At 40.3% G+C, this 18239-nt stretch overlaps 1 protein-coding gene across 6 annotated transcripts in view; it reads right to left on the bottom strand.

Annotated features, from left to right (window-relative positions):
• The window catches only part of opa1 (OPA1 mitochondrial dynamin like GTPase), a 35823-nt gene extending 18374 nt beyond the window's left edge, over positions 1-17449 (bottom strand). The window contains exons 1-28 of one of the 6 annotated variants that reach the window (XM_063891532.1): positions 17247-17449; positions 15797-16121; positions 15494-15590; positions 15170-15277; positions 14021-14074; positions 12279-12361; positions 10321-10476; positions 8295-8348; positions 8007-8111; positions 7686-7772; positions 7446-7559; positions 7200-7280; positions 7029-7103; positions 6855-6926; positions 6576-6675; positions 6244-6374; positions 5764-5836; positions 5413-5485; positions 5212-5327; positions 4291-4355; positions 4055-4131; positions 2936-3101; positions 2591-2743; positions 1788-1896; positions 1130-1209; positions 745-885; positions 396-512; positions 193-286 (exon numbers count right to left, since the gene is read on the bottom strand). In XM_063891532.1, the coding sequence (XP_063747602.1) occupies positions 193-286; positions 396-512; positions 745-885; positions 1130-1209; positions 1788-1896; positions 2591-2743; positions 2936-3101; positions 4055-4131; positions 4291-4355; positions 5212-5327; positions 5413-5485; positions 5764-5836; positions 6244-6374; positions 6576-6675; positions 6855-6926; positions 7029-7103; positions 7200-7280; positions 7446-7559; positions 7686-7772; positions 8007-8111; positions 8295-8348; positions 10321-10476; positions 12279-12361; positions 14021-14074; positions 15170-15277; positions 15494-15590; positions 15797-16121; positions 17247-17341 (3001 nt within the window). In that variant the 5' untranslated portion in view covers positions 17342-17449. The remainder of the gene's footprint in view (positions 1-192; positions 287-395; positions 513-744; positions 886-1129; positions 1210-1787; positions 1897-2590; positions 2744-2935; positions 3102-4054; positions 4132-4290; positions 4356-5211; positions 5328-5412; positions 5486-5763; positions 5837-6243; positions 6375-6575; positions 6676-6854; positions 6927-7028; positions 7104-7199; positions 7281-7445; positions 7560-7685; positions 7773-8006; positions 8112-8294; positions 8349-10320; positions 10477-12278; positions 12362-14020; positions 14075-15169; positions 15278-15493; positions 15591-15796; positions 16122-17246) is intronic. The other 5 variants (XM_063891533.1, XM_063891534.1, XM_063891535.1 and 2 more) reach the window with 5 other exon arrangements.
• Between the last annotated feature and the right edge of the window lie 790 nt (positions 17450-18239).

The following is an 18239-nucleotide window of genomic DNA, read 5'->3' on the forward strand; positions in this document are numbered from 1 at the left end:
TTAAAATGATATGTATTTTACTGAAAAACATCAAGAAATGTAGCAATGACTTGAAAGCATTTTGGAACTGCTCAGGAGAAAAGTACTGGTAGCCAAAGTCAACTACATGAAGATTACCCACAGTTTATCCAAAATAATACAGATTTTCCGCTTTAAATTATGGATATCTTATTTTCAATTCCCAATCGTTACCCTCAGTGTTGGTGAGCTGCTGTCGGAGAGTGTTGCCTGTGATGACCAGCATTCTCTGGATCCTCCAGAACAGAACCACATCATTGCACTCCAACTGGGGAAAATAAACATGCAGGCACAGAGTTAAGCTTTTTTACACATTGACATTAAATATATCTGAGGGTCAGTAGGAAAAAAAAGGCTAAGTTAAACTCTTTCCTTACCTCAGAGTCAACAAAGTGTCTCTGGTAGTAGTAGAACCCTCTCTTGCAGAGGTTACAGTGAGACAGCGCCTTCTGCAGGAAGTGTCGGCGATACAGCTGATGCCACGTGTCTTTGATCTGAACAGGTCAGAAGATCAGTAATTAAGCAGTTAATGGATGCTAATTAAAAGGGGCACAACACTATTCATGCTACAGCTAGAAAGATATCAACCTGTGTGGAAATTAGCAAAGACAAAGTCGCAAACAAACCCCAATAAACGGAGGAATAACAACAAGCCTTAATATTTCTGCTAACCAGCTCAACATTAACATATTCGCCCACTATCTTATTTAAACGTTTTGATCTCACCAGCACAGGGTCGACTTCAACAGATCGTGCCTCCAGGTTCTTCCTCACTGTGGTGACCTCGTCGTTGGCCAAATACGCTGTGTGTTCATCGTGCAGCTTCAGCAGGCGCTCCAGCTCGTTTTTCGTTTCATTACGAATGTGCTGCGAAGTTGAACGAAAAAGGAAGTGAGCGCCGTCCTTGAGATGGTGAATGGGTTTTAAGATATTGATGATTATTTCCTGTACTGTGTGTAAATAAGGAACAGCTCACGAAAAAGGAATACTTGAATTTAACTACTATTATACCAATTTTACAAATGCTTCAGAATCTTTCCAATTTAAGGTTTTTGTGGTGCCTCTTAAAATTAGTTAACCAGGAATTTGGGGAGACCCCTCGGACTCTGACCTGATCTGGAGTGCGATTCGTCCAGTTCAACCATCTCTGCCTCCAGCCTGGACCCACCATATCTCTGATTACTGAATCAGCTACAAGAAGAGAGGGGAAGAAAAGAGAAAGAAAAGACATATTAAAAGAGATATCATGTATGTTTTGATTATGCTCCTTACCCTAGCAGCCCCTTTCTACCCACAGTATTTCAAACAACCATGGGATCGTCTGTCATGAGTATATGTGGCACCACAGAAGCAAAGCTCTAACTGTGAGAGAGTAGAGCAGACTAGACAAGATATCACATAAGCATGAACACTTCTCACAAGCTGTACTCTTCCTAATGTGTGTCGGCTACTTGTTTAATTCTTTAATACAATGTTTCACAACAAGCGTAAGAATTTGTGCTGTAATATAAATGGATCTGGCATGACTGTTTGAACGCTAACCTTGTATTGTATTTGGGAGGAAAATGTATAAAAAAGGGCCAGCCAGGCGGAGAAGGCGCTGAACGTGGCTGCTACTTCAGCAGTTCCACTCACTGATGTGAAACTGTGTTATACTTAGTCAACTGATCTTCAAAACAACATAAGGCAGGTTATGAGTTGTTTAAGACAATGATGGGAGTCAGATGTTGGCTAAGTGACACTGTATGAAGTCCTCATGGCTAACGTACTGTCTTTGAGGCGTGACTGCAGGGTTTCCTCCATGAACTGGATGGCTGCATCCCACTGGGGCTTGTCTGTGATGGAGCGGTCTTCGAGGGCATTGTGCTGGATCACCCTCTGACACACATACAAAAGGAAAACACATGTTGAGCTTCAAAGTAATTACTGATGCATATTAAGTGTGTTTTGTTTTATGGTGTCTTAGTCCAATGTCAAATGTCTTAATTAGTCTTTTATCGTATTTCGTTTGGTGATTTTAGTATCACCTTAGTCAAAGACACCGTCACTCTTTTGGTGCAGCTTTAGTCATTCAAAACTGTTGAAATTTTAGTCTTAATTCATCAGATTACTTTGTAGATTTCAATAAATGTCATTTAGCCCAAAAGTCACTTCATTTGATATCCTAAGCCTTTGATTTTGTTAACTTTAATTAAATTAGGTTAGTACTCCTAACATAACACAAATGTGCTGCATTGAAAAAAACACTATCATATTTAGTCTCATCTTTTTTTGTCCATGAAAATAAAAAGAGATTTTGGTAAAGTTTACATTTTTTAAAATACATTTCAGAATGTCTTTCCATCTAAAGCATATATATTGTTTTGTAGATGAGAATATGTAGTCATATTACACATAAACTAAATGAACACAGGTATTATTATGTCCTATACCAGATGTGCAAATTGGGTATTGGCATCCTTTTTGCACGATCTATTTCTTCATTTTATTGAGCATGAGGATGAAATTGTGTCTGCTTTAGGAAGTGTAAGATCGACCTGCGTGCGCTCTGAGTGGATAACGGTGTGTTTACCAGGCTGTCCATGGCCCTCTCATTCCACTTGTGCCTCTTGATGCTCTCGTCTTTCACAGCTTCCTTCAACTTGTCAAAGATGTCGTCTTGGTCTTTGCCTTTGTATTCAGCCATAAAGCGGGCAAACTCTTCCTGCAGGGTCTCCCAGGCAACCTAACGGAAGTCCAAGTATAGAGGGGAAAGAGAAGGCTCATATTACCAGAAAGCCATTGCCTGGTTGAATATTTCTTACATTTCTGATCTCTGTGGTTAGTAGATGGAACCAATATTCATAGGTACATTTCAATGCTTATATTACAATATTATGATCAGTAAAATGCCGAAGGATCAGACTGAAGACGTTACCTCCAGTGCTTTGTATGGAAGCTGCTTGTCGGTCCACTGCTTGAGCTTGATGTCGACGGTGGTGTTAAAGGTACCTGAGTCCATCGTTTGGGCTGCAGGCAGGTAGATGTTCTCAATCACATGAGTGGAGACACGTTCCCACAGCTTCTTCTGCAAGATGGCCTCCCTGGGAGAGAAGTGCACATTTTGAGCAACTGGAGGGAACCAGATATCTCTTCATTGGCATCTCTAGCTATTCTGACTCTGGTTCTCCGTGTTCTGCCTTCTGGTGACATGCTTAAGGTGCCACAACCATACCGTAGAATCATGATTCTTTTCAGATTTAGATTTGAGAAGAATCTAACAAGCAGGTGTGTCTGTAACAAAATTGCTTCCAGGTGTCCTGTTCAGTAGAGTGACCCGGTTGGGTAAGAAACAATGAGTGAAGAGGGGTCGCTGCTTTCACTTGTGAAGTCAGTGCTGCTGCAATTACACTTGACTGTAGATTCCAATACAGCTCCAGTCTGACCCTGTTAGCGGCTAACAGCCTCCACACTCTCGCTCTTCCTCTCCAGGGGTCCGCGACAATGGAACAAAACCCTAACTAAAGTCCTCCTGAGAGCAGACCATGGCTGTGCCTCTCTCATTTATCATAAGCGACGGTCATATTTCATTAGGGCTCCCCTTTTGTTCAGGCTAGCTTTCCTCAGTGTCAATAAGCGTTATCTCCAATAGTGTAGGCTGGCTGCTGGCTGGTTAACAGGGCCACTCCTGTTCCCGTCCGTGGGCCATTCATCAGAGTATTGATCTGGGAAACTGATGGCACACACACTGGGGAAGGTCACAACACCTTGCATACATCTCATTTAGCAAGGTTTTCCTCATCGGGGTGAGGTATAACTATATATTCATGCAAAGATAAATGACCCCAGAAAAATAGCTCTGCACTCATGTCTGGCTGAGTCCTGGAGGAGTGCAAATGCATGATCTTATAGACTTTCATCAATGTCCGGGTTCCACACAATTCAGTCCTTATTAGGGTGCAGCTCATTAAGATAAATATCCTACATAGAGTAGATAAAACATTAAAAAAAATAGGGAGCATAAGTTTCATTAGATATTAGCTTATTAATTACTTACCAGTGCTGTGGGGTCACTTGACTCAAACTAATGACTTCATCCAAAATTTCATTTTTGGCCTTTTCGAATAGTTCATTCTGCAAAAAAAAAGAATTTCATTCTAAGTGTCAGATCTTGAAAAGCTTGAACAGCGTGCAACAGTCGTTTTATAATATATTGTTTTGTGTTATATCTTTCGTTTCTTCCAAAGAGCGCCACCAATTGTTGTTGTTAATGTTGCTGTTCGTGTCCCTCACCCTGTCCAGCTCTCTCAGGCGAGGGTAGTTGTTCTTCCATTCTGTCTCCAGGTTGAAGCGGGATGCTGGGGTTGGGAGAGACATTGAACTTAAATGTCTGGAAGAAAACTTCTATCCTGCACATTTATATTGTTTTTTCCCATCTGATGTTCTGCTTCATCAAAAGGTCATTCTCTATAGTCAAAAGGCAATGACCATACAGGGATTCTTTTGTTTTGTCTAGGTATGATATAAAGGCAGCTTTCAGCCTGCAAATAGTGCCTATCCTTTAAGAGAAGTGGGTGATGAATTTGCACACTCACTGTCTTAACTGGTCCCTCAGGAGGAGAGGGGATGGGTTTAATCACACACTCTTTATCAAAAGTCAGAGTGTTAGTTCTCTTTTTATGCATGCACACAGAGACACACATACACCAGGACTGCTGTCCCTCTCCACCGCTCCCTATGCACAGTGGAGATTAGCCTAATTGCTGGTTGGAGGGGCCACAGTGACGCCAAGCATGGAGGACAGAGGCCGGCTGTTTGTGATTTGATGGGCTATAGATCGATACGCCACACAATGGGCCTATGGGAACTGCAGTCTCACCGCCATAAATCTCCTGTGCGTTTAGCAATGGGTTCGAGATTGTCTAGACTAATTGCAGTTGGAAGTCAGGACTGAAAGAGTGGGAACGTGTGGCAGGGCGGGCAGAGTAAGGTCAATACGAGGCGCTAAGAGAAGAGGAGAGGAGAGGAGAAGTAGCACCTGTTCCATGTCCAGTTAATGAGGATCAAATTCTGTCCATTCACACGTTTAAACATGCCAGGGACTGTAAAATACATTGATATCAACATCCACTCAATAACACAAAAAAAAGGAATACAGTATGAATCAGTTAACCCTCCCAGGGAGAAAGGCTAGTCCTGCAAGTGCAGTCCTACCTTTGAAGACGTCCGCCTGCTGCTCCACAGACTCTCTGACCATCTTCCAGAAGCAGTCAGAGACGGCCAGACTCAAGTTCTTCGTGGTCACCTGGTGGGCCTTCAGCATGCCGTCCCTAGTTGCATAAATATATTAATCATCAGCTTTAAATGAATTCCTCAGATGAAGCACTGATGTTTGGTGGATCACATGAGACTTACTTTAGTAATCTGGAGTTCTGGAAGAAGTCTTCCTCGTAATCTTTGATGGAGTCGATGCTTTCACCGCTGCTCCCTGCACACAGGAAGAAGGTAAATGACAATTCAGATAATGTGGGTTCTCATACATGTAAAAATATGTTATTACAGTACGAGTGCTACATAATTCAGGTTAAAGTGGGTCAAATGTCCTACAATATGCTGTAAAACAAATCAACCTCCACCTCGCTCCATGATAATCACAGTCGGTGTTTAAAATAAAACCAAGTTTAGACGTCACCATGACCTGAAAATCCTGATGAAATATTGAGTTATTAAATGTAGCATGATGGATAACTCAGTAGAAGATGGTACCTTTTCCTGTCACCACTGCAAAGTAGCCCAGGGCCTTCATTGGAAACAGCTTCCCTTCCACTATTTGCTGGATCTGAAAATAGTCAAAAGTAGAAATGTAAACAGAGGACTTAAATTCAAAGTCTACTCAGTTTCTGTAAAATCAGCTCATTGAGGGACCCTCCCGTTAGAATAGAGGTGCTGAGCTCCCTCTTGTGGAGCAGCTGCATATAGCAGACACTTTATAATCAGATTGCAACTGTTTTGAAGCAGCTGCTCTACTCACTATTTCTGCAACCTTGATGCTATTCAACTATGGATAATACAAATTATGATTGATTTCTATGACCTCTACGTAGTGACTGAACTGTGGAAAAGAAAGCAGGTAAACATTGCAAGTAGCATTTATAAGTGACAAGGCACAAGCTGCAGATATATCCTTTAGATTTAAAAGAAACATTGCTGCTGCTTTGTTTTTTTTGGATAGTTAATCCATCTTACTCTGTTCGGGCTGGCCAGGTTCTTCTCAGCCAAGTCCACCTTGGTCAGCACAAATATGGTCCTCTTCCCCTGGGGGTCCATCTGGCTAACCAGGTCTGTTACAATGCTCCTCTCTGCATCCACACTGCCATCTGGAGCGAGACAAGGAGAGCACAGGAGATATAATGGTGATCTACGCAGTTTCTCGAAGCCAAAGGAGCGTAACTGTGTGTAATCAGTGCGAGCTGTCATATTATAAATAATACTCTTATTCGCCCAACATGACATAGCTCTTAAGCCTCTTTGGCTCCAAGCCCTGATTGCAGTAACTGAATAGTATAGTGATGGCTCACCCTGAATACAGAGGATGATCGCATTGGGGTTCTGCATGTAGGCCCTGCTGATGCTGAAGATAGTGTCCTTAGTATCTGATGCCATGCCTGCAGTCACAGTCTGAGAAACAAAAATTAGAACATTTAAACACTGTATTCTATCACCGTATTTATAAAGACAAGTTCGGTCTACTGGCTTTGATGATACAAGAACATATAGAAATGATGTTTAAAAACACACTGAAAGTAGACAAATTCGTAAACATTCCCATCCTTATTAAAGTAATAATGTATACTCACGCTGATGACTCCTGGTAAGTCAACAAGCACCATCCTCTGGATGCCGGGGCCTTTGACACTCAAGGATATTGTCTGCCATGCAAAATAAATAAATGAATTTCAATGAAATATAAAAGACTCAAATCAGAACGTACCAGCTTTGTTTTCCATCCTAATGGATGTATTATATCTCACCTCACAGCTGACAGTCTGTCCTGCCTTCACACTCTTCCTCATCCTCAGCTCAATCTCGTGCCTCAGAGCAGCCAGCTGCAAGAAAAGAGAAAGAGACACCAGATGTAAATGAGTTAAAATGAGTAAGAAGGAGCTAAAATGAATAAAAGTTAGATGGAATTAATGACTTACGTCTTCCTCCTTAGTAAGATCAAACTCTCGGCCACTGTCCTTAAACATGGCCACGTGGTGGGGGCCTTCGCTGAGTGTTACCTGTAATAAAAAGTATTTAGAAGTATTACCAAAATCCATCCAAACTGAACATTTTCTTTTAACAAAATACCTCGATTCTGCCCCAAAATGGTTGTTGAATCCTATAACTCTTATTAACTTAAGAGTAAATATTACACAAACATCAGCCAGTTTATTTCTCTATACCTTGACGGGAGAGCGCGTCATCATCTCTCCTGAGCCGCGGGGAAAGATCCTGGCCTGAGCGATCATCTCCAGCACGCTAGTCTTTCCAGCACTCTGATCCCCGACCACAACCACCTGAAACACAAGAGGAGGAAATGGATGAGGTTTGGAAATAGTAGGCAGACAAAGGACAGGGGACTTGGCTTTGATAAAAAAGTACATTTCCTATGAGCAGTAGAAGTACATTTCACTGCTCCTTACCCGGGGCAGATGGTCCTGAGTGTTGTAGTTGGCATCGTAGTCTGACAAGATGTCCAGGACTTCAGAATACAAGTCAATAAGAGATTTCTACATGAGGGGAGACAATAGCAACAAATGTTATGGATTTGTACATTAACAGTGTAAGTACTTTTATCCAGAGTGACAATGATGTCAAGAAATATCTAAAGCAAAATAAGGGACAGGAAACAGCAGTATAATAGACCAGAACAATCTTAATCATTTAAGTACAAGTTTAATAACGTAATCCAAAACAATTCCAAGCCTAACAGGGACACTTTAATGTTCATATGTGCAACCCACCTTCACTTTCCTTTGGTGGATCCCCTTATCATCTTTTTGCAGCACCACCTTCCTTAACTCTTTATTCTCCTTCTCCAGTCTCTCCAGCATGCGTTGATATTTTAGCTACGGGATAAACCGTAAACAACCACAATCAGGTACACTTACAATGTAAAAGGGCATGTCTATTTCAAAAGCAACTTCATTTTTTGACTTTTTGGCCATGTTTTGTCAATTTCACGATTCCAACAATTGGAAACATTCCTCTGTTCCTGTTAGATTCGATCAAAGTTACAGAATCTACTGTACCTGTGTTCGGAGCAGTTCTTCTTGAAGTTGATCAAACTTTTCTTTGTCTGATGGCTAAAGGTTAAAGTAGAAAAGATAGAAAAAAAGAACAGCAACAAATTGAGTGAATTTTCTTTTTGTTTTGAAAATAAGGGCCCCCCGTGCTCTCACTGAGCAAGCATGAAATCCCACCAGCACCACGAAGGTTCATTATGTGCACACTGTTTTACAGAAAGAACCAGAGTTAACAGTCAAATTATTGCATAAAGGAAGGAACAAAAATGTAGATTTCAGGCAAACACTATTCATTCTGGTATTCCTTTTGTGCGATCAACAAGCTGTTATAACCAAGCAGGCACAAATCATCAGAGAGAGCCCTGGAAAACAGCTGATTTAAATATCAAAATCATTTTGTCATTACACATTGATTTTTCGTGAATAGGCAAACCTCATTTGATTGTGTATTTGTTATACTTCAAACAGATTGTTAGAATGAGAGACAGGACAGAAAGCAGGAGACACAGCAAACATGAACAAATGGGACTGGCAGCAGAAAAAAGGGGAATTTTGAAAAACAAACAAAACTTCTCTGAACTATTTGTACTTTATAAAACAAAAGATCATTTTCTTTCGAGCAATATTTAACAGCAGTATTAAATTGTTCTGAAATATCATAATTAAGACACTTATTTAGTCATTAAAACAAACTGCTCATAAGCTTGATGCATCTACCTTGTTAGTCAACTCTCTAATGATATCACACATATCTGATATCTTCGATAAATGCAGCTCACACCATGCAGCTGGTCTCCACTCCACTCCATGCAGTGTGTCCGTACATTAATGGAGTGCTGCTGATGATTATCCGGCCATTTGCATGAGAGTGAGACTGAGCTACGTCCCTGGGCTGTTGGAACCAAGCTATGGAGGACCATGCATGCCTTCTCCACAACCGACGCTTAGCCTGACACACTATGGGGTGATACATGGGGGCTACTGTTGGGTGTTGTAGGGGACAGACTGTAGTATTGAAAGGCCAATTTGCCTGTACTACAAATATAAAAAATGATCAAATATATTATAAACATTAAGGTCATTGCTTTAAGAACAGGGCTAGACACGATCACCTGTATATAATGCAATCCAATGCACTAACAATGCACTAAATACATCGAGTCAGAGACTTGTGATTTATGGTGGTGGATTCCACCCTAACATGTTGACGTCGATGTGTTTATTGCATGGCCACAGCACTGGAATGCATTCATGTTAATGAATTCTTTTGCAGCTGTTCATGTTGTTGTGTCTACCATGCCCTGTGTGTTAGAGAGTAACAGCACTGATGCTAGAATTTGGATTTTCAATTATTGTATGAAAGAGGTTTAGTCAATTAATATAATTGTCAGAGCAAATTAACATAAGCTGAAACTCTTGTGTTTTCCAACCTGCAGTAGCTTAATTTCTCCTCTTGCAGAAGAATTTGTATGTATGTCAGTGCAATGTGACAACACAACGTGCAACAGAGCACTCTTGTGAGCACATCCACTCACACAATCGGTGATGAAGGTGCAACAGACGTGAACCCATTTGTGCCCAAACACTAAATTTAGGAGGATAGGACACAAGATTTGTTCTGAAATATGGTACAAACATACTTTGGGAACTTACAGTACAGCTTTGAAATGAGTTCACGTTAAATATTACACTTAATAATGGCCATGGTTCCGAAGGCTATATAAAAAGATCGGAAAGGCTAACAGATTTGTAAACGTCTTCAGATTAAGACAAGCATCTTTTTTCTAACAGAAAGTCAAACTTCCAATTGAGGGCAAAAATGGGTTAAACCTTTACCACAGAGGATGATAAATACTTATTTTCAGACTCATGTTAAATTACTCAATTACTTGTCTATGTGGCTGGTTGATAAAAATGATCCCAGAATGTAAATACAGTATCATTGAATTGTATTTCTGATTCTTCTCTGCAGCTGTGGCCTTTAGGAGAGTTTGGTGGGAGAGGGCAGATCTAAGTGGAGTGGGACCTTCACCTTGCGCTTCTGTTGAGGGGGGCTGGGGTTCGGAGGCGGACTGGGAGCAGGCTGTGGCGGTGGGGGGCGCGCAATATTGGCTGCTGCGGCCCGCCGGACCTCCTCCTCGTGCCGCTGGATCTGCTGCTGAATTAGAATGAGCTCGCCCAGCAGACCCTGCTGGGGTACGTCATAATGAGAGACATGTAGGAGCAGCAACAAACACAACAACCAGCTGCTGGGCTCAGCCATACGGGCTAATGCTGCATCGCATCACTGGGCTACAACAAAGGAAACCTGGAGAATGATGGCTCAGTCGAGGCTCAAATTTAACAGAATCAAGCTTTGGCTTTTTTAATCTTGCAACCATCATCACTGCTACCGAACAAAGTCATTCTCTCTCAAACAATAAGGGGAGATGCCAGACTGAAGGCGGAGGAGGGGACTTGTACTACGACCTGCACTTCTCAGCAAGCGGCAACAACAGTGACTCTTCCCCTCGCCATCAAGCACCCCTGTGGACTGATGTGTTTTAAACTTTTAACCACACAACGCTACGTTCGTACTTAAACTCAGGATTATGGAGTAAGAGATTGGAAATTCAGGTTTCATTGTAAAGTTCAGACAACAATGTTTGCGTGTGCTACAACACAGTGATGTTAGGTGGTTCTGAACATCATCGTCCTGATGATGCTGAACATGATGATTAAAATAAGCAAAGCCGGCGCTGGAAAACAGCGATCAAGGCAAAGCACAAAGCGTACAGTATAGCAGGTGAAATCTACATGAGTCCCCAACATGACATCATAATTTAACTTAGTGTGGCCTGTGATTCTGTCTGCTCTGTGAAAGGCAGAGAGCATATTTTATCAATGTAATTTGAATACAAACATTAACTTCTTGTGTTTCATGTGTGCTCATGTTGGAGACTGTGATTACAGATGGAAAGCAGGAAGAAGGAAAGGAAATACTTTTTTTGTATCGCAGTTCCTCATAATATTTGTTGTCAAACCATCTTGTTTTCATTGTTAAAACTTTATCCATACAGTGACAAAATGACACATGAAAACACAACAACAAAACAGAGGGACACTGAAACGGGTCACTAATTGGAAAAGAACAAAACACAAGATGAGCGAGAGACAGAGAGGATAACAGCGATGAAAACAAATGTGCATACGAGTTCTGTCAATGTGCTGCAAAACATAAAGCTAGAAAAATGAATGCTCTCCATGAATGTCATTTCTGGAACAGTCACGATGCATGGCAAGTGATAAAGGCTTTTCGGTAGCAATGATAAATATTAAAGCGCATTTACTCCAAGCGTCTACAGAAGGATGACCATAAGATGTTCACATTATCTTAATAATAATGAATCCTGCCAGCATGTGAAACTCACTATTCACATTCAGGAACTGATTGAATCAAAACGCACTCAAAAGGGTAACATTTCCCAACATCCCAAAAAGATATGCCTCCACACTGTCTGCTTTTAAATCACTTCTTAAAACCCATCTCTTCTCCTTAGCATTTTGACATCTTGTAGATTGTTGCTTTTATTGCTTTTAAATTGTCTATTCTTTTTACTTGTACTTGTTTTATGGTGTGTGAGCAGAGCTGTGGGATGTTTGAATGTTTGTTTATTTGACTGTACAGCACTTTGGTCTGGAGGTTGTAAAGCTGTATTGTATTGTATATGCCACTTGTATTAACAGTTCTCTGTGATCGCATACATAAATCTAATTATGACTGTGTTTAAGAGCAACTTATGTGAAGCCATGAGTAGTGACACATCAGTGGTGCCTCAGGGCCCTGAATTCTATGATTTATCAACGATTCTTTGACACGATTTTGATTCACCACTAGCTCTCTTGCCTCTGAAGTGAAGATTAGCTAGGTCCAGAGAGGAGCTTATTGAAACGGAGCAGTGGCAGAGTACAGAGGGCAAAGCTAAGTGTCCACAGGTTTAAGAAACTTGCCTTTTTATATTGCTTGTCGCTGCCATCTTGCGAGGCTGCAGCAGAAGAGTCTGTGGCCTTTAGTGGAGGATCGCCAGTCGTTTCTAAAGAGAAACAACATCACAGAAACAGGTTACTTGTGAAAATGAACATTTGACTATACGGTGTTGAATATAAACAAGAGAAAAGTATCCCCATAGCTAAAAGATGCCAGAAAGCTATTGTTTAAAGCATGCGTTATATGTAGAGAAATAAAAACCAGCGTGATTACATTTCAAATGCTTGGAAAATATTGCACTGATTTAAACATTTATCTAACAAAAATATATAATGTACATAAATAACAACTCAAAGCACAAAGACAATGACCTGTTGATCAGTTGATAATATATATTTTGTTATTATTGAAGTATTTGTGTGGATTATGTGAAGAAATCATGGCTAGTAATGTATTAAGTAAGCAGAAAAGCTGTCTACAGAAGACTTTGTGTGCTTGGTGTTCTTCAAGGGACTCTTCTCCTTCAAAGGTTTACAGTACTAGTTATAGCTGGTTAAATTTAGGTTTACGGTTGGACATTTTGTATTTCGTATATCAACTTTGTTTAAAACTTATATTTTTATGATGTGAACAGCATGCCGTTATTGCCATGCAAAACGCAAACTCAGCAAAATAAATGAGGCACGTGTTTACAGAGGCTGTGACTCAAAAGTAACATTAAGTATACTTAATATATATCAAAACATTAAATCGGTCATAGAAAAGGTATTTCCCTTAAGCTGGAAAAAGGGTGTGAGCCAGGAACTCCTTTGCTGATTTTATGACTCACAGCAAAGGCATTGTCCCATCTGACACGGTGTCTGTCAAAATTTGACAGACATGGTCCTTCTATATACAACTGTACATGACAGTAACACACTTATGGGTTTTATTATGATTATTATATTTTCCAAAATGATTTAAGATAATAAGCATGTGTCAATATCTTGACATCATCTGATGTTCTATGTAAAATGTATTTTGCGTGCATTTTCCAAACATTTGAGTAGAAATAACTGAAAGCAGAGCGAGCTCACCCCAAAGAACAGTAGAATAGTTAATGCGAGTGTTGTTAAAGAGAGCAGCCCATACAGGCCAGGGGAGAGAGGGTGGAAGTCAAAGGAGGCAAAAACCACAAAAGTAGGACAAAGTACAGCCAAGGACAGTCGGGTTAAAGAGTCAGAAGGGAAGAGGGGGACAAACTAAATGCAAACACACTGGATCTGCATTTAAGTGCTTTTCAGAACAGGAAGAAACATTTACTATTATGGCATGTCATTGCCACTATTTAACACGTTAAAGTGACTGCACTTGTGCTTATGTATGACGACGGGAATATAAACTGATAAGTTCTCTAAGGATTTTGAAAGAGTTCAGAAAGGAGAGACACATAAAGAGTGACTGACACTGATTCAGTAAACAGATTTGAGCCACAGTGTTAAATTGGTTGTCTGCATTAATAAGAATATTTTTTCACCATCCTAGTGACAGGTGATACATTTCACTGAATACAGAACCTGTGTAAACCATGAACACTGTCATTGTTGACAGCAGCACTGGTCTGCGACCTGGAAGCCAGCATCCTGGATGAAGCTCTGCTACCGCCTTTACAGCCGAACCATGGCAAGCAGGAACTCACAACCAAGCCAATTTTGTGGCAAGGTGGTGATCAAACAGCGAGAGAGAGAAAGGAGGAGCAGAGCTACAGAGAGCTGGGTTTACACACCTAACAACAGATGCAGACCAGAAGCTCCTTTGACTTCACTACCCAAACTCACACCTGTAAAGAATGTGGAGGAGGACAGGAGGGATGGGGAGGAGGAGAAAGGAAGAACAACACAAGATAAAAATCATAAAAGACAGAAGCAGAAGGATGGTGGTCAAAGCAGGGACACGGCTAAATGATGTGTATTCAAATCAAGCTGCTGAGTGAAGCAGTCACTGAATGAAACATTAGTAAGCACAAACCAAACTGGGTCTGGCCTCAAAAGAGAGGTTACCTTTACTCGCTAGTGGTCTATAGGAAGAATAAAATGTCTTTGTCTATGTTTCATTATGACCACTTCTTTAACCATACCTTATGGAATAAATCCTTTTGGCTGAATTCACAAAAAACTTCATTTAAGTCTGGTTTTAAATTAGAATAACTAATAGCAGTCTTGGATATATGATGTATTTTTTTAAACTCTTAACAATAAAACAAAAAAGAAAATGGCCAAATTGCCAAGAAATCTCAAGGTTTTTTTTCAACTGACATGGTCATGAGTGGATCATTTCATTCTGAAAGATTCTTCTATTTAGTTTGGATATGCGTGTCATTGTGAGGCAAGAGCAAATTAAATCAGAACCAGCACTGCAATAGAAAGCACACTACACAGGACTGCCCAGCCATGTGCACCACGTCCCATTAGAATCAATTACTATAAGCAACACTACAATATTTTTTATGATTGTCTACAAAACCCATTGGTTATAGGTTAGTTGGTGTAGGAGGCTTCTTTGTCAGATTATTTAAGCAACCACAACCATAGGGAGATAGACTATCGCAGAAAAAGCAGTAAATTAGTGGATAAAGCGGGATAAGTCCACATATTGTTTATAACTCTATTATCTCAATCTGCTAAGGCCACTTTGAGGTAGGTGAAAACCCATACACCACAATTTTATCAAAGCATAAGGCACCAAAATGTACTATTATATATATATATATATAAATAAAAGTACAGACCAATGCAAATGTAAGACAGAATTAAGCTTAGGTACAATTACAGTTGTTTTCCTTTGAAACCTCTCTGATATACTTTGATGTTGTCGAAAAACATGATTCATCATCATGATGAAATAACTTCATGAAGACATATTTTTATTTACTCACCTGAGGACAAGAGGCTTTTGAGGAAAGTGAAGTTCTCGCCTATCTTGTCGAGGTCAGGTAGAAGTTTGGCTATTTCCTCAATCTCTGGTAGAGCTTTGGCCAGTTTATCTGTGGATAAGAGAAAAAATATGGCAGGTGAAAAAAGACTTTAGAGTTTGGCAGTCTTATCTCATGATACATTATGGAGCAGTTAGGTTGTATTTATAATGTAACAAAAATGGTCTCTGTTTTTGCAACTACAATGAGGGATTCTTTACAATGAAAACAATATATGGCTATTCAACACATGTTTTTGGATAGGACGATAAAACTAACAACACTTACCAAGATCAATTTGTTCACTCAGTTCCCAGACAAAATCGGGAATGACCCAGTTGTATTCACTAAAATCAGGAAGACTGTCCTTCCACTCCTCATAAGTCTGGAGATCAAATGACAAGCTTATGTTATTTTCATGAATGAATTGTTTTCCTGTATGGTTTCATACTGCAATTACAGCTAGTGAAGGCTGTCTGTTTTTCACTTCGCACACAAGTTGACAAATCTCTTATGCAAAGATGCAATGACTGAGAACTAAAAACTAGTTCATGATAAAGAACATTTTAGGTAGAAACACTCGATACTGACCTTTTTAGCAGTGTAACCTCCTCCCACTGCCGACCCGAGCAGAATGTATCGGAGCTTCAGTAGTCGGGCAGCGAGACTGGCCACCCAGAAGTTGCGCTTCTGCTGGTGGCCACGGCCCCCAGACCCTGGGGGAGGCTTGGGAGGCCGCATGGGCAACCGTGACAGGGAGGTAAAATAGCGCGCTGCTGTGCGATGAGGGGGCCGCTGGGGATTGCCGTTTCCAGAGTAGCGGTGGTGGATGGCACGGGACAGAGGGTGCAGCTTCTGCAGCGGTACTCGAAATCTCACCCCCATGTTGGTGGAGACCAGGTTCCTGCAGGCCATGCTGAGAAGACAAAAATATAAACAAAAAAATGACATCCCAAGTTATACTTGCAAATCACATTCTAGTTCCAAGAGAATATTTTACAAAAGAAAATTGTGATATTTTGGAACAAGATACTGTTATCAGTAGTACGTTATGAAACAACGTAGTAACAGTAGATGTAGCAGTGGTAAGATTAGGAAAATATAACACTATACACTAAAAGTTCTTAATTTCCATTCTGAATCCCATCATCAGTCTTAAAGTAGTGAATTTAACCAGCCTATGGAATACTGTGACAGAGAGTAGCAACTGGTAAGTGCCATGTAGTGCAGAGTTAAGTGAATGTTGATAACAGGGAGCTTATCTTTGTTCCCAGGGTGCTATGTGGCCCTGCTCAATATCTATCTATCACGACACATGTAAAAGGGTTTTGTATTCCATGTGCAATGTAAGTTTCCCTGGGTCAATATCTTAAAATCATCCACCTGCACCTAAAGGCCTACTGATGTTAGACTCCTTAAATCCTAAAATACGCCCTCTAACGTGCAGGCAAGACAGACTATCATGGCTGAATTCATCTTTAAAATTGTAAATTATCTTTGACACGTCCATCTCCATCTGTTATTTGAACTGCGAACTAGTTCTTACAATGTTAGTTAATAACATATGACGTGAGAACACAGGGATGACCCCAAGTAACAACGTTTAATGTCAGCAATAGACATTCAATAACACCCTGCAAAATCCATTTAGTTGTAGGTATAATACCAACATAATCTTAGCTCAGCAACCCGTTATAAACGCATGTCACTCACAGTCTTTAAATCCATATATGTGTAGACTCAGAAGGATAAACCACACCACCCTAACACCGGGTTAGCTAGCTTCGTTAACTTGCAAACATTAAGCAGCGTAAAATCCACACTAGCGGCATATGTAGCTTATTAATAATAGTGACAGATGTTCCTATGAATAAGTTAATTAGTATGTAGTTAGCGAGACGACATGTATGTACACAAAGCAGGTAGCTAGCTTCGCTGTCCTCTCAGCTGTCAAAATGACCAGCTAGCAGCTGTGTGTGCTTTCCTTCTACACAGCTAACACACTTAGCTTAGCTTTTACCTTTATTAAATGTGAACTTACCAGGCAGCTTTATCCCCGACACGTAGCATGGTGCTGTTATCAACAGCGGGTAAACACAAATCTGTCTCAAAATCACTCTTTAAGCACGCTTTCATTCATCTTTCCAAATGGTACACATTTGCTTGCCTGATATGGAAGCCAGTTAGCTCTTTAGCTAACAAGGACACAGCAAGACTGACAGTCCACTTCCTGTACACGGTGCTACATTCAAGTCAGTACTGACAGAAAACGTATCAGTGAAAGAGTTCCTATGTTCATGAGTGTTCGGTAATGCTTGCTAAATTGTTGCCAACATTAGGGTAATCATGGCTTACTGTCACCCACATAAATACAAATATGGGGGTCCAAAATACACACCATTTTGCATTTGCATGGGAAATACAGATAACATTCAGATAAAATGTCATTTGAATAAACAGGTGCAGTTTTGACTAGTTGTGGATTAAATGTCAATTTAAAGACATATGCAAATTTGAATGATGATGATGTAAAATATGTGATTTTAAAACGTCTTTGATTGGTACTTGTGGCATAGGCAAGATGTTGCATGTCTCAGATTTAAGGATTTAATGCAAACTACATGTCTCTGTACTTAAAAATGAATGCAAACACAAGTAAGGAATAAAAGCAAAATCTAATCTGTGAATATCGCAATTTCTGGGGCTAAATTCTCGAATGTCCTCTATTTAAGAATGGATGCATAAAGATGGGCCCGTAACATTTCTAAGACTCCAGATTGCCTGAATTCGGAGAAAAACGCCTGCATAACCTATGATTCCCAGCATCCAATTATCCATTATTAGCCACCTAGTTGTTTACTGGTAAATTTAGCAAAACATATCTTGTAACTACATCACATTACCAGGTACTACACGCAATTAAAGGACCCAAATAAAAGCCTCAAAAAATACTTAAGTGCAAGTCATAAACAGGGTTGTTTATTTAAATTTTGAAAGGTGGTGAGTAAAAGTAGCAGAAAATGAAAATATTAGA

The sequence above is a fragment of the Eleginops maclovinus genome, chromosome 9, assembly GCF_036324505.1.
Source record: "Eleginops maclovinus isolate JMC-PN-2008 ecotype Puerto Natales chromosome 9, JC_Emac_rtc_rv5, whole genome shotgun sequence".
Classification (NCBI taxonomy): Eukaryota; Metazoa; Chordata; class Actinopteri; order Perciformes; family Eleginopidae; genus Eleginops; species Eleginops maclovinus.